Source organism: Osmia lignaria, chromosome 9 (genome assembly GCF_051020975.1).
Source record: "Osmia lignaria lignaria isolate PbOS001 chromosome 9, iyOsmLign1, whole genome shotgun sequence".
Taxonomy (NCBI): Eukaryota; Metazoa; Arthropoda; class Insecta; order Hymenoptera; family Megachilidae; genus Osmia; species Osmia lignaria.
In genome coordinates this window covers 3,520,748-3,542,965 of record NC_135040.1, presented here as the reverse complement: position 1 = coordinate 3,542,965, position 22,218 = coordinate 3,520,748, and the positions used below count along the sequence as shown (strand labels likewise).

The 22,218-nt window shown below is 34.0% G+C and overlaps 4 protein-coding genes across 8 annotated transcripts in view; 2 read left to right on the top strand and 2 right to left on the bottom strand.

Annotated features, from left to right (window-relative positions):
• The window catches only part of LOC117606988 (uncharacterized), a 75,821-nt gene extending 60,004 nt beyond the window's left edge, over nt 1-15,817 (top strand). For all 3 annotated transcript variants that reach the window (XM_076690139.1, XM_034330106.2, XM_034330116.2), the window contains exons 2-6: nt 10,842-12,627; nt 12,693-12,953; nt 13,014-13,140; nt 13,505-13,663; nt 14,665-15,817. In XM_076690139.1, the coding sequence (XP_076546254.1) occupies nt 11,560-12,627; nt 12,693-12,953; nt 13,014-13,140; nt 13,505-13,663; nt 14,665-14,786 (1,737 nt within the window). In that variant the 5' untranslated portion in view covers nt 10,842-11,559 and the 3' untranslated portion in view covers nt 14,787-15,817. The remainder of the gene's footprint in view (nt 1-10,841; nt 12,628-12,692; nt 12,954-13,013; nt 13,141-13,504; nt 13,664-14,664) is intronic.
• On the bottom strand, nt 408-6,420 carry LOC117607104 (protein takeout). 3 transcript variants are annotated; one of them, XM_034330392.2, is made up of 5 exons: nt 6,239-6,419; nt 5,934-6,149; nt 2,649-2,741; nt 1,789-2,070; nt 408-1,633 (listed from the first exon to the last, which is right to left on the bottom strand). In XM_034330392.2, exons 2-5 carry the CDS (start codon nt 6,043-6,045, stop codon nt 1,329-1,331), a joined length of 792 nt encoding a protein of 263 aa, XP_034186283.1. In that variant the 5' UTR covers nt 6,046-6,149; nt 6,239-6,419; the 3' UTR covers nt 408-1,328. The 3 variants fall into 3 exon arrangements, with proteins under 3 accessions (XP_034186283.1, XP_034186265.1, XP_034186274.1); XM_034330383.2 differs by having other exon boundaries at nt 409-1,633; nt 6,266-6,420; XM_034330374.2 differs by having other exon boundaries at nt 5,934-6,419.
• On the bottom strand, nt 8,735-10,123 carry LOC117607125 (protein takeout). Its single transcript, XM_034330416.2, has 3 exons — nt 9,977-10,123; nt 9,434-9,674; nt 8,735-9,372 (listed from the first exon to the last, which is right to left on the bottom strand). Exons 1-3 carry the CDS (start codon nt 10,050-10,052, stop codon nt 8,931-8,933), a joined length of 759 nt encoding a protein of 252 aa, XP_034186307.1. The 5' UTR covers nt 10,053-10,123; the 3' UTR covers nt 8,735-8,930.
• A 647-nt stretch (nt 15,818-16,464) lies between the features above and the next one.
• LOC117607160 (circadian clock-controlled protein daywake) lies at nt 16,465-22,158 on the top strand. The gene is made up of 5 exons (XM_076690151.1): nt 16,465-16,654; nt 16,743-16,817; nt 19,710-20,090; nt 21,141-21,290; nt 21,420-22,158. Exons 1-5 carry the CDS (start codon nt 16,636-16,638, stop codon nt 21,566-21,568), a joined length of 774 nt encoding a protein of 257 aa, XP_076546266.1. The 5' UTR covers nt 16,465-16,635; the 3' UTR covers nt 21,569-22,158.
• The last annotated feature ends 60 nt before the right edge of the window (nt 22,159-22,218 follow it).

Here is a 22,218-nt window from a genome sequence, read left to right as displayed (position 1 = left end):
GCTAATTTATAATTAGGTTTGTTCATTTGGATGGTATTGTAATTATAGTGCAATTATTGTAATTAGGGATGTAAAAATTGACTAACTATTCATTTCTATTCATTTCATTTTCTTGCTAATTTATAATTAGGTTTGTTCATTTGGATGGTATTGTAATTATAATGCAATTATTGTAATTAGTGATGTAAAAATTGACTAACTAATTTGTTTTCTAAGTTGCTAATTTTAAGACTGAATGATTCATTATTTTTTGTTTCTCTACTGCTAATTTCTAACTAAATTTGTGAACTTTGATAGTAACAGATAATCGATGAATGTATAGATCGAGTGATTGCATCTTGTTTTAGATATTAATTTAAGGGTTGGATACTTGGAAACGAAGTAAAGAATTTTTCTTTATTACAATGTTTGAACGTATAATTATCATCTTGTCTGCATTGAACAATTCATATACGAATATGTAAATCGTACTAGAAATTACTTTGAATTACTATAAACAGAAGAATCAATGATAAATGAGGTCAGTTCTATATTTTTTCATTCATTTTATCAAGAATATAATTTTTCTGTTTTTTATTACTGTAATCATTGATCCTCGTGTACCTTTGTAAGCAAGGAAACATTAGAATTATGCGGCACAATAGAAAATTCTATTATCTCGGAAATTTGTGTTTCAATCATTATCTTGAATCTTCTTTGCTTATGCGTGACAAATTATTTACCCACTGGAATCGAATGATTTATTGCTTTATTTCTTCTTTCCCTTGCTATTTACAATGACGTTTCGCGTTATTAAACGACCCACCCGCTTGATAATCGAAACTTGTATCATGGAACTAATCAGCTGAAATAAGAAATTCTACTTTCTCGTAAATATTTTCTAAAAATTTCATACATTTTTCTATTTATTCTACGCTGATAGCTAGGTAAATATTGATGATGTCATGTATTTGGTGTGCAAATAATCACTGATAATACAAAAATTGATGAGAGGTATACTAGTTTACTTCCCTATTAAGGTTCGTACAAATTATCTAATTAACCTAACCCTTTCGTTACGATTGAATTTTATTTGCAACATGTTACAATGAAATTTTCAACAATAATAACAAAAGGGTTGAAGAGTCTTTAATCCAGACAATATCCACAGTAATTAATAATCTGAATAAACTGTCGTCGAAGTGTTAAAATCATCACAGTTCTTAAACCATTTCGCAACATTCTTCGATTTCGATCACTCAGCCTGATGAAAACACGTCTTAATTACAAAACAATGCTATTGCTGTTTCTCGAAAACATTGTCTATTTAGAGAAGCAGTCAAAATAAGCTACGTGTCATGGAGCCAAACTTTCAATGGTATCTTGACCAAAGCCTTTCCAAGGAAGTCTTTGAAGTGTTTCGCAATGCTCGCACTGGCAGCCGGTCTCATCTCTTCGATGATCTCTTTAGCATTTTGATTTAGAAATTGATTCATCGCTTGACCTATCACATTTTCCCCGTTTAATTCGTCGACGACACGGAATCTTGCACGTCCCAGACTAAAATCGACCAGCATCTTTGCCACTTTCAAGTAACGAACACCGTCTCTTATTTCTTCTGCTCCTTGAATTCTTGCAATAGCGAGTACATCACCTGAAAATTAATTTTCTTTATTAATTTCTCATTAAAAATAAGGCATTCCTAGAGAAAGGGTTAAATTTGCAATCCTCTTCAAATGTTTTATCGTTGCTCGTTTAATTAACAAATTATTATTTGCTAAATTTTAACGAATGCAAAAGGTAACTCACCAAAAAGTGCCCAAAAATCTCCATGGCTTTGAATGGGGAAAAGTAATACGTTCCCTACCACCTCGTAACGACCCTGAAGCTCGATCTTCGGGAACCCTAGGTGAAGGTCAATCCTATACGACGGAATATCTACCCTCGTCTTCATAATTGAATAATTTCCTGCCCCTATAACCGTGATATTGGAAAACAAAGCTCTGACACGAACAGCTCCTTGCCCATTTTCCATTCCAAGCTCGGGGATGATTAAGGGTTCGATCGGGGGTAGGTCCAATTCAGGGATACCTAAGGAATCGTTATTCTATACAATGAAAATTATTGATCTACTATTATTTCAATGAAACTTATTGCTATTAAATTTAAATTAAATTAGAGCGAAGTCAATTTTTGTTAGTCATTTATCCTCTAATTTTATTAACCCTTACTACTCCTATGTCGAGCTAGACTCGACATTATGCAACGCAATTTTTAAAACAATTAAAAATGTTTTAATCTGAATGTTTTAATGTTTTAATATTGCAATACAACATTTTATTGATCTATTTTGTAAATGAATAAAGGAGTTGTTGGTGGGTAAAAAAAATTAAAAACTGTTAAGGGTTAATTGTTTCACGTCCAATTTTTATCAAGGAAATTATAAAATTGAAAATTAATGTTCGTAACCTAGGAAAGGTCTAGTTTATATAAGGTTTTCAACTAGAATAGAATTACATGCACTGAGGTGTCTTATATAAACATTAACATAATTAAATATTAATCTAAAATGAGTTACGTTAATGCTCTTCACTTACCTCGTGCAAAAGTTATTTTCTACGAAAAATTATTCTACTACTATAAAATTTTCTTGGAGAATTTATACTCACCTTTCAGCAAGTATGGTTGTAGGTGATTCAAAGTCTTCTGGAAGCATGATTCTACCTTTGGATCCGACCTATTGCAGGGTAATATGTATTCGGCTGTGAAAATAAAAAATGATGAAAGGAATGTAATATTCGTAATGCTCTTGATTTTGCATAAAGTCACGCGGTTTGATTTTCCAACGGTGCTTTCCCGTTTCCGGTACCTTTATGCAACCACTCTCACTTCCGAGGTCTTCACAGAAAATAAACACTGTAAATAAAAAATTTTGATTTTCGATAGAACCTTTGAACGTTCAAGGCCGACACGAATCACTGCGCATTTCCCTCGTAAAACTGCACATTAGTATTCGACTAACAACTAATCTTGACATACAATATCACGTGTGAAGAATATTTGAAATGCTTCTAGTATCCATAAAAAGAAATCAAACTTGTTTATCCGACAGAACAGCTGCTAATAATTTAAAACATTCCTGAGGGGGTAGTTTTGTAGAAAACAAACTTCCTACTCTGAAAATTGTTCCTGTTCCAAAATTATTCTGACAAATATCGTAAGAATTTATTCTGTTTAACGTAGAAAACTACGTTTCTCTCGTGGAATTCTTTAAATCTTCCAATACGAACCGATCACGATGATTACACCGTTGTTACATCAGTCGGGGAAATTTACGAGGCTCACTTTTCGCTACTTTCTTTTCCACTTGCACCACAAAGTCATAAAGAATAGATTTTCATTTTCCTGTTGGAATTTATTATTTCTCGATGAATTATTACTTTGTATTCATTTGTAAAATTTAGGAAATGAAATTAAAAGTGGGCCTTTCTCCATGGTCCGCCGTCCGGGGGTTAATGAGATTCCCCTGTATACGTGTAGAATTGAAGAGAATGTGCATTCATGATTGTCAGTAATTTCAATGCGTGTAGTGTCATGTGTTCAATGAAACTCTGTACCAGGGGTGGTCAACCTTTTGCATATCCTGCGCCAATATTTTCACAGACGAATTTAGATGCGTCTATAACTCGAGCACTTTTTATACCTTCTTACGTTTATGGTTAAGGATTGAAAAATAGAGATGAGGATAGGATCTGCTTCGCTTAGGGGAGGAAAGGAATAATTTAATCACGCAATTAATGCGTCACGGTTTGTCCACCCCCGCTCTGTAGCGTCTTCCAATTACCCTACATTCATAAATAGAACGGGGTGTCCGAAAATTCAGGACGACCTTCGCAAGATGACGTCAGACGAAATTTGGTAACACCGTTAAAGGATCGAAGACCGAAATAATAATAATAAGTATCTGGACCACTCGATGCACCCGAGGTGTACGTACCGCGTTATCGCTTTCACTCGAAGCGTTTATACACGAAGAGGAGGAACGTTTCGAGGATACCGGTGCGTCGTGTAAGATCCGTCGCTACTTTCTCCGACCGATTGCCGTCGATCCTTGGCTTCTCGTTATGCAATCTCTGACATAACCTTCGCCGCACCATCGAGAGCCGTTACGCCATGCCCGTTACCATTATCTTCAGCCGGTGACCAACGCCATCGCATAATAGGCGATGTCTTTCTAAGCGTTTCCACCGACCAACCTCTGAATGTCCATCAGACCATCCCGGAATTCTAACCGGCTTTCTTACTTCGAAACGGAACCAATTGCGCACGAATTGAACACGATTGCGCGATGGACACGGTTCCACCGTGGTCGTGATCGTGATCGTTTGACCCACATGATTGCAGAATCGAAGCTGATAGGGTGGGTAATGAGCTGGAGGGCTTGGAAGCTGTTCTTGAAAAATTCGGGATTGAGTGTTGAAAAAGTAAGGGAAAGTGAAAATTAGTGTTTTTAATATTTACTATGGGGATGTTATGGAAAATAAGGGTAGGTTCGCGTTTATATTATTAATTATAATCAATTAATTTTTCATTTTACAATTTCTGATTTTGTAAAATTCAATAATGCTTTGCATTATTAATATTATTTATTATAATTATAATCATAATAGTATATAATAATACATAATATTAATAATGCTTTGCATTATTGAATTTTACAAAATCAGAAATTGTGAAATGAAAAATTTATTGATGGTTTCTTTGCTTTCATCATTCAGGTTATATATGGTGCCCTCAATCAATAATTTCGAAGTTATTGCGCTGTTCTTCGATTAGTATTCGTTTCAGGTACTCCAGGTGTATCACGGTACGATTTACGATTATTTAAACGATTCTGTCTGTCAAGGAAAACAGTGTTTAGCTGTCTGCAATTTTTTCAAGTACTTACTATGTTGCTACAGAACAATTTTACAGAAAAACGCGAATATGCTTCCGTGATATAATCATTTCCCACAATTACCCTACACGAAGAAAGAGAAAGGCAGATACGCTCAATGGTTGTAAAAGGAAAATACTAGGAATGATTTAGTATTGAGTAGACTCATTGTTACGTGTTACGTCTGGAATGAAGACTTGTTACGTTTGAAAAAAAAAAAAGGAAGCTAAGTCTTATCAATGGAAAAAGATGGATTTTAATAATTTTTAATATTATCTCACTTGTGAAAAATTTAATTAAAATTAACACGTGATTGCCATTAGTATCGCCATAAAATTTATCCACTAATAATGAATAATAAATATTTATTAGCTTCTTAAAATTGCTATAAATTGAAATTCTTGATGATATCCACATTAACCTGTTTCAATAGTCATCAATTATTCATCGATATTTAAATGAAATTGGACTTCCAAAATATTTATTGCTCAATTTAGTTAAAATTTCCACAATTTCAATTGATTTTTCAAGGACGTATATATACGTTGATCAGAAACTCTATTGTTACTTGATCGACAGGATTATGTCCTTTTAATTATTATTCATTAGAAAAGTCTATGACAGGTATGAAGCTAATTTGAAGGAAATGAGTCTCGAACGATCGAACCTTCAAGAAACCCTGAGAGTGGTTGCATAATTGTACTTGCATCGAATCAAGTGTCACTGATATCTACATCATCATCTATCGATTGTTTCATTACTTAATTATCATGAAAAATTAGTAACTTGTTTGAGATATCCTCCTGAGTAGCAGGGTTCATTGCTAACTTAATTAGAGTCTAATTTGCATTAGTAATTAGTCTGTGTACTATTTCATTTTCTTAATAATTTTAATAATATTTTTATTATTATTTAATATAATTATTATCATTTTCCAAAATATCAAACTTTGTTCAATTTCAATCAAATCACCTTTGCTGACACAAAATTGAAATAAAAAAATATCACAGAAACTTACGAGTTTCGAAATCAGGTTCGTTCAATACAGGATCATTCTTCTGACAGGACACCAGCTCACCGGCTAACAGTCCAACCAGCATCACACAAGCAATCCTTGATCCTGATATCATCCTGACTAATTAACCCCAATTAGGCCCACGTATCAACGAAAATTACTCCCTGACTTCGAAGACCTTGAATTAGATTCCTCCAGTATCTTCCATCAATCAGAATCCTGTAAAATCCGAATAAATATGTGTACGATATCCTTGGTCCTTGACAATGATCTATTTCTATCCTTGATACACTTTTATTCAAACACACTCGATTTATTGTCGATTTGATTCTCACTGTTCGTTAGATTACTCCGTTTGATCGATGCTTCTGATATCATTGTTTAAATGAGACACATTGATGATTAATTAAGGATTTCACAGGCGGTGATTGGGTGGATCGACTCTGTTAAACTAAACACGGACTCCCTTCATATTCTGTCTTATATGAGAGTGTTCCCCTACCTTGGCCACTTCTGTTCGGCTTTAAACATCGCCACGGGTTCGCCTCTTTCTATTTCCACCATTCGAACCGGCATTCTGACTCTTACGAACCTCGTGATTCGCTTTTGTGGAAATTTACGGTTCGTTTTGAGATAAAGGATCTCATTAATATTAATTAAGACACTTGTAATCTATTCCTATGTATATTGATCAAAATTGGATATTAAAATTTTGAAAGGAAAAACTTTCCAAAAGTCCGAAAAATAATATTCCAAAATTTGGAAAATGAAAATAAAAGAAGGTCTGAAATGAAATTCACGTGGATGCAAAAGGGTTAAAATTAGCTCATGACGATTGTATAATAGGCAAAAAGATAATAGCATACACTGTACACCTTCGAATGAATAGTATACTTTGCGTAACACCGGCTTTAGTTCGTTACAAGAGCTCTACATCATCAAAACGAGTCATTACTGCTGCTTTAATGACATCAATCCCATGGTGGGATCACAACCATCCCGTTTCTTATGAAATTCTCGTTTTGTTTCGCGTATTTCCTACTCCCATGCCATCCTATCCACGATTTTCTTGAGCAACATTAAATTGTTAATAGAATAATCATGCAAAAGTCGATGATTTATTTTCAAGTAACATCGTCGGACGATATTAATACACAATAACAGTAAGTCACGATCTTCTATTCACTGCATAGCTGACCATGAATTTTTAATATCGCATTGTCTTTTCGAATTGGTCCTTGATGGAACACGTGAGCTGCATACAAGACAAATTACTCGGAAATAAGGAACAAAGAATGGTGGATTTTGCAAGTATTTTCTTTCTGGAGAATCTAATTCAATCTTAAGCTTTTAAATTAATTTTTCAATTATTTCTAATCGTCGAAAGTTCTCACACATCTTTGTCTGAAATTTCGAAGAATTTCACCTAACTTCCTGGCTCTATTATTGGTTTTTGCGTGAAAAGGATCTTTGCGACTCTTCTAATTTCAAGTCCTCTCGATTGTTTGAACACCTTGAAACTTTCTGGTTTCACAGCAATTGGAGAAATCCCAAAACAGAAGGTTGCCTAATTTATTGCTCACCAGACATCCTTCGACCTGTCCACGGTTGTATCTTTAATTTAGATGGCTTTCTAACGTATTAGAAAAAAAGATAGGAGCATCTGGAAAATGCAAATCAGATGTTGCGATGCTTTTGAGACTCGTCGACCCGTGAACGATCTTAATGATCCTTAAGATCTTTCCATGAGATATTTTGACATTTACTGGATCAAAAAAAGATGTTTGATTTTTAAGAAATTTCCATGTCACCTTGATACAAGTTTTTAGAGAAAAAATTGTCCGGTGATTATAAAATGAACTTTCATATTTTATAAAAAATAGTATTCATTAAAAAGAAATGACACTGGTAATAATTATTATTGCTACTCTTATTACTGTCAATATGATTTCATTTTTTAGAATTATAGCACAAAGAAATGATGTTACATAAATAGAGATTAGTACTAGTAGCTATTTAATTATGTAACAAGTATCGAAATTTTCTGAAGAAATTCTCTTTCGTTTCATTCTCATTCATTATGTAAGCAAAACATTCGACATTTTTTTGATATATAAAATGATTTGCAAAATTGATTTTTATATTTTACATATTTATTAAGTGGCTTCTTGTTAATTTGTAACAGTCTCTCCATATAAATGGACGGAATTTTTCAATATCTTAAAGAACACTCGCAGTAAAAAATATTTATAAGTCGCTCAGTAGAGCAAAAATTACATCAAGGTACTCTTACTTTTTTCTCGAACGTTTTTTAATTTCCTCTTTCACAAGAACGTCATTATACTACGAAAGCAGTAATTCTGTAAGATTATTATGCTCATCTCGGAAGCTAATATTAAAATAATTACTTCGTTTCAGACTGTAATTTACAATTCGAACGCGACGCAAATAACTTATTGCTTAAGAAAGAAGTTTCAGGACACAAGGTTTTTGGTATTAATAGGGAAGCTTAATTAACTTGAAAGAAATAGATATCAATTTTTATAAACAGAACAGTAAATAAATCAAGTTGAAAACTGCGCCTGTAACATGGCACTCCACCTTACACTCACAGAAAATGGTTATCTTCTACTAGGCGTGTACTGGACTTAAACATTTAGATAAAAAAATAACTGTTAATGAAATTTTAAAAAACTTCTTTTTTAATTTCACTCAAAAAATTTTATTTTGAATAAAGTAGCTCTATTTTTCTTTAGTGTTACCTTTACCAAAAATTAATTAATTCTATTAATTATACGCTTTCAAATATTTAATCAAATCATTTATAATTATATGCAAATGATTCTGTACTAATTCTATAATCAAAATCCATCGATAAAATAGAATTTTTCGAGGAGGAACCAGATATCCTAGGAAGAGACAGGAAGAGACAAAGGCATATAATTAAAAATTTTATTTTTTCCAAAAACGTACACCTTTTCTTCAGACAATAAAAATCCATCACGGTGGTAATAAAGAATCCTCGGGGAACACGGAGAAAATATTATTCATAAAATTCTTAATCAATTCGCCTATGGTCTCTTCGAGTTTCGGTTTGATCTCCGCCACGACTGTTCTCCAATTATCATTTAAAAACAAATTCATGGCACTGGACATGGTAGCATCGCCATCGAATAAATTCTCCAGGTGCACAGTTGCACGACCTATTTCAAAATCCACGTAAATATCGTCTACTTTTTGATGAATCAATTGTGTATCCAGATTTCTGTATCGTTCCATCTGCAAGGTGATAATTGCATCGATGTCTGTGAAGTTTCCGTGTCCTACACCATTTCCTGTGATCGGCAGCATCATTATCTTGCCGTCAAGATTGTAATTAGTAATCATCTCGAGCCTTGGAATATACAACTTCAGTCTCATTCGGTTTTTATCGAAGTCCAGTCTAATGAAAGAAGATTCATTAATTAATTTGTTCAATTAGAATTGAAACTGAATGAACTTACTTGATGCTTTTTGGTATGGTATTAGTTCCTCCAAAGATGGATATATTTTTATATTTCGCATGAACGTAAATAGGTCCAGAGCTTTGATCGATGTCAATATTTTTAATATGAAGAGGTTCACACGGTGGAACTTGAAGTTCTTTAATTCCATTTTTCAAGTACGGTTTTAACAAGTTGATGCTTTCCTTGATGCAGTCGCTGAGCTGTGGATCGTTTCGATGACATACTTTTAAAAATGATGCTGAAAATTAAAGTGGACCCAAAAATTAATTACAATTGCAAATCGAGAAGTTGCGGTATTAATTTGTCGTTAAACTTGTCGAGAATTAAAATTAGACACGCTCGTGCAGTAAACCTGAATACTTTGAATGTTCATTGCATGATTTTCTGTACGAATCATCGTGAATTAAATGTGCGCGCTCCAGATGCAGGCTTATGCACTTGGCATCTGAGAAGTATGTCATTAAATTTTTTTAATTGAAAAAAAAAGAAATAGGTTTCAATCAAAAGCAAAGAAGTCTTTTTATGAAATACAATACTCACGAATTTCTGGAATCGGTGAAGAAGCAGATGAATAAATGTATAGAAAAAGAATTGTCAAAGATTTCTGGATCTTCATTGTTGCTACGAGGAGGTCCGATCACGGAATAATTCCAAACTGTGTTTGTCATCGAAAATTGCGTACGTGCCATCGATCGACAATGCGCTGACATTGTTATTTCTATTTCGCTTCCACTTCCTTTTACGGATTGCACAAGTCTTTGGCTCTATATTTGCATCACGCTTGTCGCATTTTTCTTGTTATATTTTCAGCAGTCCAGCAAATTAATTATTGTACATTAATTAAAATATAATAAGCTAAAATTAAATGTATAATTTTCTAGTGAAAGGGATTCGTATATTGGAGAAATAATTTTGTAAGGGAACAGTGTAAAACTTAGAAAACAATGGGACTCTCTCTATGGTCCGTCGTCGAAGAGATCAGAATAGGAATAATTAATATCAAACTTTAAACTTCTTATTCGTTTCACTACTGTGAAACGAACTGTGAATTAAATAAAAATATATTAGAAAAAGCTTTTATAATAATGAAAAGTTAAAGTAAATTTTAAGAAATAATAAATTTTATTTATAAATATAGTAATGAAATTTTAAAATTTTTATAAATAAAGTAAAATTTTGTACCTTTGGTATCAGAGTTGATTTAAAAATCTTTTATTAGTTAAATATCTCGAAATTAAAAGGGTTAAGTATATAAAATTTTTTTTGTGAAATTAAAATGATAAATATATTTAGAGATTAGATATTATTCAATTTTAATGATATCTAGTTTTTTTTAAATTAAATTAAATTAATTTTTTATTTATTAAATTTGCTAACTAAAAATAATATTCTTTAATCATTTCAGAATATCTAATTTGCTGCTCCATCGATGATCCCCCCAACATTTAACGCGTTAAAATAAAATGACCAAGTCGATCTATAACACCTCGCCACTCCCCATTAAACACAAAGATGCAGAACAAGCGTACCCGCGGCGATGTACATTTAAGAAGAATCCATTACGTAATTCCGAACAACTATGGCGTACTATTTGCGGCTTTGCACCCAGACCATCGTCGTCGATGGTTTTACCACTTAAGGTCGGGGAAGGACCTTGCCCTGTATAAGCTCGCAACGGGAGCTCAGCTTAAGAGGACAGCGTCTGAAGAAGAAGAAGAAGAAAGAGTAGCAACTAGAGACATCACCTAGTTGATGCGCGTCAAGAATCTCTGGTCCATGGCCCAGTTTCGATGCCCTTCCAGCAAGAAGTATAAAAACGTCCGGCGTACTCGCTGACGAACGACATTTTTCCTCGTCCACACTCTCGGACCGTACGTTCGAACCAAACATCCGATGATCTTTCGCCGTGATTTCTGATCGACATTCGATCGATCATCCTGGAATCGCAGGAAATCGTTCGCCTTCACCCACGAGTGTTGATGTGCGTCGCCCTCTTCTGCTTCCTCTTCGTCTTCATCGTGATTACCATCGTCACTCTCTTATTATTCAAGCCCGTTTACGTCTGGCAGATCGAAACGCAGCAGTGAAGTGTCTCAAAAAACCAAGAAGAAAAATCAGCAAAAATGGCGAAGATACTGAGGACACTGTACCTGGTTGCACTTTTTGTATCCTTGGTCAAATGTCAAGGTTCATTGTTGCAGATGTCCCAGGAACTCTGGACCAAGTTACTCACGGGAGGATTCTCCAAAACGGGTAAACTAGACCCTTTGAAAGTCCCAGTGATCAAGGTGGACCAGTCGGAAGGAGACACCAGCTATAGGATAATCCTGAGGAACGTGGAGATCACCGGGCTGAACGAGTCCACTCTGGACAGCATCCACATCGCTAGGGGACGATTGAAGTCGAACCTGAGCGAGCTGGAGGCAGGATACGTGAGCTACAGCGATCTGAGGGACCTGGACTCCATCAGGTACAGATTCCACACTCTGATCAAGGAACCGAAGCTCCAGAACGAGAGCTTCGAAGCCATCGTCTCGGCTACCAACCAGGAGAGCAAGATCATGACCAGCCCGGAGGACAGCCGTTTCGATAGATTCAGACAGTACGATCCGTTCCTGTTGAAGATCCAAGCGGATAAAATGAAGGAAAAGCCTGAGCGATCTGAAAACTCTCCTCAGGATTCAAATTACGGAACCTTCAGCATGGAGGGCGCTAAAGTGGTATCGAAACAGGACACCAGTCAAATCGTTGCGAACATGAGGTATCCTGCGGACGTTCAGATGATCTATGCGATGAGTGCTATTAATGCTGCTCTGAATGCGAGAAACCAGGAGCAGAGGGAGATGTACGATCAAGGTAGGTCTGCTTCCTTTGGAGAGAGACGGGGAGAGGCTAGGGAGAGCCAGAGGAGAGGCTACCACAGTGGCAGGAGAAGCGAAACGAGATACGAGGATCCTGAAACTTCAGCTTCTGAGAATGTTGAGAGGAGGCAGGATCCGAGGGTGTTCCCTCCGTATATTGGCAGGGAACAGGTGTACCAAGGTGAAAATAGGAGACTGGAGAAACAGCCGGGGTATATCGATATCGTTTATGCGGATGGGAATAATAATGGCAGTGTGAAACGATTCGGAAATGGAAGGATCGAGTCTAAGCAGGATGCTCAGGTGTTCGGAATGAAGGATGTGCGGAAGGTACTTGGCTGAAAATTGATTTCTTTTTGGGGCCTTTAATGAAATTATTAATTTTCTGGAAATAGGAAATTTTGGAAGGTAGAAAGGGCATCAGCCATAACTGCACCGAGGGAGAGCCATTGACAAAGAGGAACGAGGCAGTGAAGGCTGCCTTCGATTCGAAGGACCTGAATAATTTGACTAGGTACGCGAGGAATTATCAGGAGAAGGAAGGGTACTTCGAGGAAGGAATGCAACTGCTTTATCACTATGGTGGAAATCCTGCGAATGAAAAAGTTGAACTGGGAAAGAGATACAAACGTGCCCATAAAGAAAACGAGACTGATGTAAGCATTGAAAAGAATAATGATTTAGGGTTAAATTAATCCTATTGCTGTTTATTCAAGGACGACGTGATGCACGTGATCTTGAAGATACGTGCTCCTGAACTTCGCATCAAGTCGGATTATCAGTTGAATGGAAAAGTTGGAAAGGAATTGATTAGAGGAACTGGAAAACTCAGTGGCAACTTCAGTAAGAAAATTTTCTTTCAATTTTTGAACAAGAGTTTTATATATGGGAAGAATAATTTTGGAAGGAACAGTGTAAAATTTAAGAAACGAAAATAATTATAATTGTGCCTCTCTCCATGGTCCGCCATCCAAGATTAGAAAAATGAATAATTAAACATTTTCCAATAGAGGAATCCATACATTCATGTTGGCAACGTCAAGATAATTTTTATTAGTTGATAAGCGAGCATTTGCCCGCAAGGACAACTTGAGTCATTGCAAAATTAAAAAAAAAAAAAAAAAGAAAACATTTTCCAATAGAGAAATCTTAGAATTCTGTGCCTCGTCAGATATGTAATTAAATGAAGATAATTAAAAATGTTTAGGCGAGCTGGTAGGTGACTTCACTATAGAATTGAAGAAGATGAAGGATCAGGACGTTTTAATTGTACGCGCAGCCAGGAGCAAATTAAATGCCAAAAAGCAAAACGTCTCCCTTCAGGGAATGGACGAGGAGGGACCAGTAAAATCGATTCTCACCCACGGTAAGTATGCATTATTAACTTTCATTTATTTTATTGATTCATTTTCATTAATTAACTTTTATTAATTAACTTTCATTTATTTTATTGATTCATTTTCATTAATTAACTTTTAATAATTAACGTTTATTTATTTTATTGATTCATTTTCGTTAATTAACTTTTATTAATTCTCTTTTATTTATTTTATTGATTCATTTTCATTAATTAACTTTTATTAATTAACTTTCATTTATTTTATTGATTCATTTTCATTAATTACCTTTTATTAATTAACTTTCATTCATTGTCAAATGTGGAATCAGCTTCCTCCTTCTTTAATTAAACGAATCGATCTACGGAAACTTCTTACGATTAGTGTAAATCGTAAACAGGAAGGAAGGCTTTTCACGAGGGAAATAACAGTGAAAAGTGTTGGTAACTCGGCAGAATCCAAACAGCGCGGGCATCGACAATGCAAGCCGGTTCCAGGCAATTACGTAAAAGCGGTTTCGTCTGTTTTCGTTGCGTCATGTGCGACCGGTGTTCTTCCGTAATTAGCAATTACCAAAGAGACCAATAGAAATGAGAAATTCCAAATAGAAAAGTCGATGTCAATCGATCGGAAAGTCGCGTTCGAGCCAAGGAATTATGTAAAACGAGCCGGTTCGCGAACGCTTTCTTTTATTTTTCCCTACACCTTCAATTTTCCACACGTGACCATGATTCTTTATTTTTTAAGTAATTTTCAAAAGCAAACAGAGAGAATATCGAGATTTTCTCATAAGAAAATATTAAATTTTTAAATTGGAGAACAGTGCTTCGCAGTGAATGATTGGTAAATCGTTAAGAAATCCAGGAAACGAAAGGAAGAAGGTAAAAGTGCTGGTCAACGAGTGCATCGACTTCGATCAAGCAAAGTAAAAGCGTCCGCTTTCTGCAACATTTTCATGCACCCCCGCAATCAACCACGTTCATCATACGAATTCGCTTGATAATAGTTTCACGTTGACTTTCGTTCACAGGTTTGATGGCTGCCGAAGCCGTAGCTGCCATGCTCGCCGATGACCTGGCAACCAAAGCTTTAAACGACAGAACAGCCGACGCAATGATTTATAAAATGTACAAAAATCTTCCTGTTAATTAATTTACAGGAGGATACACTTTCGACTGGATTTTGGACGTTTATTCTTTACGGTACACTGTTGCATGGTTTTTCTTTTATATCAATTGATTCCGTTGATTAAAACAGTGGAAATGATTGATGAATCTGTTAATATTGTTTTCTAACACTTTAATTAATTCGTGGGAATTAATAGTCCCCCTTGCTGTGAATAATAGATTTTGAATATTGAAAAATTGCTCGCTAAAATTAATTTTAATATTGTTAATTTATTAACCAATATATCTGTATGGTATTCATACATATTTATTCATTCTGTATTCAATCGAGAGAATGATATAACATTGAGTAGTCATTAACTTATTAACTTACTATTAGTATTGTGCTTAATTTATTACAGGTTATTGTTACGAGACACACAAATGTTATACATTACGTACGCAGGTATTATAAATAGTCTATAAATTTTAAATTAGTTTAGTTTTTACAATTTTTAATTAATTCATCAAATCATATTTTGATTGAAAAACTTGCTCATTTATGAACAAAGTGAAATAGTGCAAGGTATCTTTATAAAAAGGTGCTTTACAGACACAGAACAAGTTCTCGAATCATTTATTCATATTTAAATGAAGTAAAAGAAAAATTTAAAAATGTCACCAAAGATATTACTTTTTAATGCTTCATCTAATGGAGAATCGTATCGTTAAATTGGCATGTTTGATTGTGTCATACCGGTGAATAATACGTAAACGCGTGCACACCCGATTTGCAAACGGGTTTGCAAACGTTACGTATGGTTTGCCATAGCGGAACCACTCGGATCCGTCAGATTTTACATAATCGCATTTGGGAAATTCAACGTGTTACACCAACGATTTCCAGGATTACTCGACGGGGAAAGTAGTCGATGAACGAATGTTGTAAACAGGGAATAAAGTTTTGCGAATCAGGAGCGATTTTGATCACTGCATTTATTAATCGATCGAACGAGTTTGTTTATGCCATTGCAATGCAATTTATATTGTAACATATATATTCATGGCTTGAGAATTATTTTATTTTTTAACGTAGATTCATAAGAATATTTACGATTAATTTAATGAATTTTTAATAAGTTATGTATTAAGTTTATGTAAGTGTTGTGTAAGATTATTTGAAGCCATGAAATAAATGAACCTATAATTCAAGTTTAATGTTAATCCTTAACATTAGACAAATTTAGAATGATGGCAAAAATTTTCCTGCAATTTTCCATCCATAATTGTTTTATTATTAATAAATTTAAGATAGCAGCATGGATGACCCACATAGCAGTGAGGAAAAATTGCAATTATTTTTCATGGAATGTGATTCTCGTTATCCTCTTTCGAAATCACGATTTGTGACAGGAAGCATTAGGGAAAATTGGCGACGAGGATGAGGCTGCTATTAGAATAGCAGGCAGGATCATCATCGAGAATCTTGGTCGTCAATTCAACTTCAACGAAGAGGTGTCATTAAGAGGAATATAATTGATGAGAAAATTACTTTAAATTACTTTTTTTTTATTTTTAATTCCTATTTTATAAAATTTACCTTCTGCAGGGTCCTCGTCTTATACAACAGTGTAATCACTCTCGTGATCTCGTGTAATTAATGAAAACCTAATTGTTCCACTGTAATTAAAAAAAAATAATTTTTCGTATGAATGTATTAAGAAACATTGTGTATAGCCAACGATCATTAGAATAATCCTGACCTACGTCAGATTCACGTAACTATCATGAAGAGGAGTTTCATCGTTTGTGGATGGCTGGTTACGGCCCTGACTGAGTTAAAAGGAGGCATTCTACCGTGATAAATTCACCGTTGCCACAAGTGGGGACGATCCATGGTGCGGAGAAAGTGCTGTTAGTTTATATATACCTAGGTAACGCGGTCCATCGCGCACATTTTCGATATCGCTCTTGCTAATTGCAATCATCGGTCATCTAACAGGCAGCTGCAGGATGAGGATGCTAATCGGGTTGTTAGCGATAGCCACATGGACCGGTATCACCGTTGCTGAATTACGTGAGTAGATATAATCATTTTTTGTCAAGGGTTGTTATGGAATTCATGTGAAAATTAATTATGGTGCAATGAAATTTAAGGAACATGGTGTGTGGAGTTAGAAAAAGCATTAGAGACCATTTTTGCTGAGTGGACTGAGGGTTGTTATGGGATTCTTGTGAAAATTAGATATAAAATTGAAACTGGTGCAATGCAATTCAGGGAACATTTGAATATTGAAATTTTTGTTGAATGGACACCAGCCTTTTTTGGAAAATATTTATATGGGGGTTTTTGTTGATTCAGTAGAATAAAATAAAAATAAGATGATCATTTGAAGTAGAATAGTGTAGAATAAAGGGGAAGTAGAATATGTAGATGTAAACTAAAATTTGTTGTTTGAAACAAAGAAAACAGGGGATGTGCAATGTAATTTATATTCAATGAAGGTTTCAAACGTGTCTCATTTGAGACAACTTTAATGTCAACTGGTCGACGATGCTTTTACTTTAATCTGATGTACCAGTTTCAGGCACGCGACTAGCTTAGACGTGTAATTACACTGAAACCAAGAGTAGAAACGTTACAAGGACGGTATTTATGTAAATGAATTAATCAAAGATGAAACGGTGTCACATTAAGCTAGAAAGTGAATATTCTTTTATTCAATTTTAAGTGTAACAATTGTATCTAAAATTGCATCTACAATTGCATCAACAAAAATGAAAAAAAAAACTTCTATTTAAATGATACGATGTTTTATCATTTGCAATGTTAAATATTATTGGTAAAACTGATTAAACTATCAGGATACAAACGATAGTCAATGACCGTGACAGAAGGCATGCATCAGATTGGGAAGGAATTCATCAAACATTCTCAGAAACTTTCATTCTCCTCTCTCAGCAAACTTGACATGTGTAAACCCCTGTTAAAGGAGCGTTGTGTAAAATATGACGTAACGAACACGTCAAAGAGTACCCAGACAAATTTTTCGATACGAATGTGATCAATCACAGGCCTTCGTTCCTCGAATTCCTTTTACATTTACGTATTAAATAATTATCTATAACGAAACTCTCGCGCGTAGGTTTCAAAAAAATTCCAAATTAATTGCAAAATTAACACTAGAACTACCAAATGACTGCTTTCCAATTTCTTATTTTAATCACCTGTACACTCTAACAATTTTCCATTGAGTGCAATTAATAAAAAGTTATTTATTTCCTCTTCGACATATCTGTACCTGAAATACTTAACACCCTAAGTGCCAATAGAATTAGGAAAATCATTTAATTATAAATTTTATCTGAAATTTTTTAGCTAGAATGTATGTTGGCTATTGTCGAGATAAAGATTAAATTATGTTTCATCCCGTATTTATTTAATTTTCTGTATTATTTTCAACTTAGAAATTAGTGTGCATCGTGTTAATTACGAAATTAATTGTTCTACGTTCAGCACCCATTGTTCCCCTGGTTTCACCAATCTGTTTCTATCGTAGAAATTCGGGTCGAACGACCGGCTGGATCGTAGAGCTCTCCTTTCACGATAATCGTCCTCTCTCTCAGTGATCAATTGGCTGTGGTTGTTGTACAGTTTCTAGCTACCGGCGATCTATCAATCAACAACGTGGTTCGTACCTTTCTAGCCGGCTGTAGGAACACGTGCGTTTCCGTCCTCTTCTTCGGTCCACCGTCGGGAATTCGCTTTTATAGTCGATGAAAAAAGGAATAGGAAAAAAAAGGCATGGCTCGATTCGTAATTTCACTTTCTACCGAGCGCACTTTCGATTTTAGGCCTGGCCTCGGGAGCACCAGGTAAAAACGCACTCCACCATGACGGCTTAGTCATCGAGGCCCCACTCGTTCAATAACCTGTCGTTTCAACATGGTACGATGACTTCTACAGAAATCTAACGTTACTTCTTATCGTATTACACCGTTGCTTTTTTTAGTTATTTAAATTTTGGAATCGTTAAATGATTTTTCTAATTCTATTGGCACTTATGGTGTTAAGTATTTCAGATACAGAGATGTCGAAGAGGAAATAAATGATTTTTTATTAATTGCACTCAATGGAAAATTGTTAGAGTGTACAGGTGATTTTCCATTTGACGAGAAACCTGTTTGATCAGTGTCCCCGTTAACGCATGTAACAACGCGTTTCTAATAGCATAGCTTTTACCTCTGCAATGTTGCAAAACTTGTATAAAATTTGTACAATGAACAGTCACTGTTTCATTTTAATTGAGATTAATACAAAATTGAAAATAGGACTGCTAATGTCATCTTCTAATAAACAGAGACACTGTTGAAGTAGATCGTTGCATTTTTTGCAGAATGAGGACTTTGAAGTTTAATTAGCTTGCGTAGATGATTTCGTAATCACATAATGATTTCAATAATTGCACTATGACTCATGATTGCAATTTTTTTTGGTATGAATTTTAATAATGCTAGAGCACATTTATAACACTATATAAATAGTTTTATGATTATAGAATGCTCTGCAATTATTTATTAAATTGAAACATCTTTCATTTTTTGAAAATAGCGTTTTGCGCTCTTCTTAGTTCCGGCGCGTTCCGCCAGATAGCGCTAGTGGTGCCATTTCAAAAGCGCGCATTGATGCGAGATGAAAAATTTTCAATTTAAAATTAATTTCTTTATAATAACATTTCTAAATAACAAATGTATGCATTAAAATAAATAAATAAATAAATTAATTAGGAATTGTCTATTCTATAAAAAAAAATACAAAATCACAGTGTTCAAAATAGCATAAATTGTTTAGACTATATATAAAGAAAAAAATGTTATCAATAAATGCGATTTCGAAATCGACATCTGCAAACGTTTAATCAAATTGTTTACAAACTATGTCAATGACACAATGGATTGTCGTTTGCAGCACCTGGTGTACAGTCTTGTCCCCGAACCACCGACCTGACACAATACGGCAAATGTGTGCTGGAACAATTACAGGCGATCAACCCATACCTCGCCAACGGTATCCCATCCTTAAAGCTGCCCGCCTTGGACCCGCTGTACCTTCCTTCGCTAACCGTCGACAGGAATCTGGAATCGTTGAAGATCAAGGCGAATATGACGAAGATACGCGTGTACGGGGCGACAAATTATCACATCGATGATTTGAAAGCGAACCCTCATGACCTCTCGGTCACACTCAAAGTGGAACTGCCCCATGTCCATGTGAATGGCGACTACGATGTGCAAGGAAGGCTACTGTTGCTTCCTCTGAATGGTGCTGGGAGTTTTAAGGGAAATTTCAGTGAGTCCTTTGATATTTGTGATGGGGATATTTGAAATGTTTTCAAAATATAATATTAGAATTTTAGAATTGTTAGAATTTCGAATATTAGAAATGTTTTCAAAATATAATATTGCACATTTTTAATATTGGAATATTAGAATTAAATTTTCGAATATTAGAAATGTTTTCAAAATATAATATTGCAAATTTTTAGTATTAGAATTTTAGAATTGTCAGAATTTCGAATATTAGAAATATTTTCAAAATATAATATTGCAAATTTTTAATATCAGAATTTTAGAATTGTTAAAATTTCTAATATTAGAAATATTGCAAATTTTTAATGTTAGAATTTTAGAATTGTTAGAATTACGAATATTAGAAATGTTTTCAAAATATAATATTGCAAATTTTTAGTATTAGAATTTTAGAATTGTCAGAATTTCGAATATTAGAAATACTTTCAAAATATAGTATTGCAAATTTTTAGTATTAGAATTTTACAATTGTCAGAATTTCGAATATTAGAAATACTTTCAAAATATAATACTGCAAATTTTTAGTATTAGAATTTTAGAATTGTCAGAATTTCGAATATTAGAAATATTTTCAAAATATAATATTGCAAATTTTTAATATCAGAATTTTAGAATTGTTAGAATTTCGAATATTAGAAATATTTTCAAAATATAATATTGCAAATTTTTAATATCAGAATTTTAGAATAGTTAGAATTTCTAATATTAGAAATATTGCAAATTTTTAATGTTAGAATTTTAGAATTGTTAGAATTACGAATATTAGAAATGTTTTCAAAATATAATATTGCAAATTTTTAATATTAGAAGTTTGGAATTGTTAGAATTTCTATTAGAAATGTTTTCAAAATATAATATTGCAAATTTTGAATATTAGAATTTTTGAATTGTTAGAATTGTTAGAATTTTGAATATTAGAAATATTTTCAAAATATAATATTAGAATTTTTGAATTGTTAGAATTTCGAATATTAGAAATGTTTTCAAAGTATAATATTGCAAATTTCTATTATTACAATTCGTGTTACAGCTGACACAGAAGTGTTTGTAAACGCCCAGGGCAAAGAGGCGACGGACAAGAACGGAGTCCAGAGGATCGAGATCGACAAATTAGTGACAAAAATCCGCGTTGGCGATGGAAATATTAAATTAAAAGCGCCTCCATCTCATACATTAGCCGGTAAAAAGGAACATCAAATTTTCAAACACCATTAACATTTTTAGAATGATTCCACCAACTGAAGAGCTCTCCTCGCATCCCAACAGTCTTCTTCTTTAATTTTGCTAATATTTTATTTTATTGTTTCAGCTGATGCAGCAGCCACATTTTTCAATTCGAATCCCCGTTTAGTCCTGGACATTGCTAGCCCCATCATCGAGGACACTGCTGCAACTGTGAGCAGAGCATTGGCTGCCAGAGCATTGGGTGCCCTCACCAAAGAAGAATTACTCCCCTAGTCCCTACAATTATTTTTAGTCTTCTTCCATAAGTAATTGCTTCTATGGCTAATAATACAACGAGCTTTCGTTGATTGAAACGAGTGAGTCTTGTTGATCGTGATACACGTTGAGTACAACTCGATGATTAGTGATTAAATGTAGAACGCTGTCATTACTGATAGCATGCTTTAATTGAAATTATTCAGCAAATTAATTATTTGTACTTTTATATCGATCAGTAGATATGGTAAACATTTTTATAATTACTTTTTCTTAATTTGTATTTCATTGCGGAAAACGAGGGCAAAGGAAATTGTTTTTGCAAAATGAATTTTATTTATTGGTAAATAAATTGCATTACTTATGGGATTTATTTTTCAGTTTACTAGGATTATTCTTATTCTAAATAGAAATAATTATTTTCTTCGATGATCACCTTCCAGTGAAGTACAATTGATTTGCAATAAGGATGAACCTTATTTCATTATTGAAAATTAAGAATATAATTATGCAGATCAGTGATTATAAAAGAATAATAATACACCTTAATCTTCGTTTCTTCTTCATCATTGAAATACTTATTATACACCTAATCTAATAAATTTGATTACATACAAATTGTATTCACGTTAATGTTACTTTTTACTACTTTGTTCCACAATTAATAA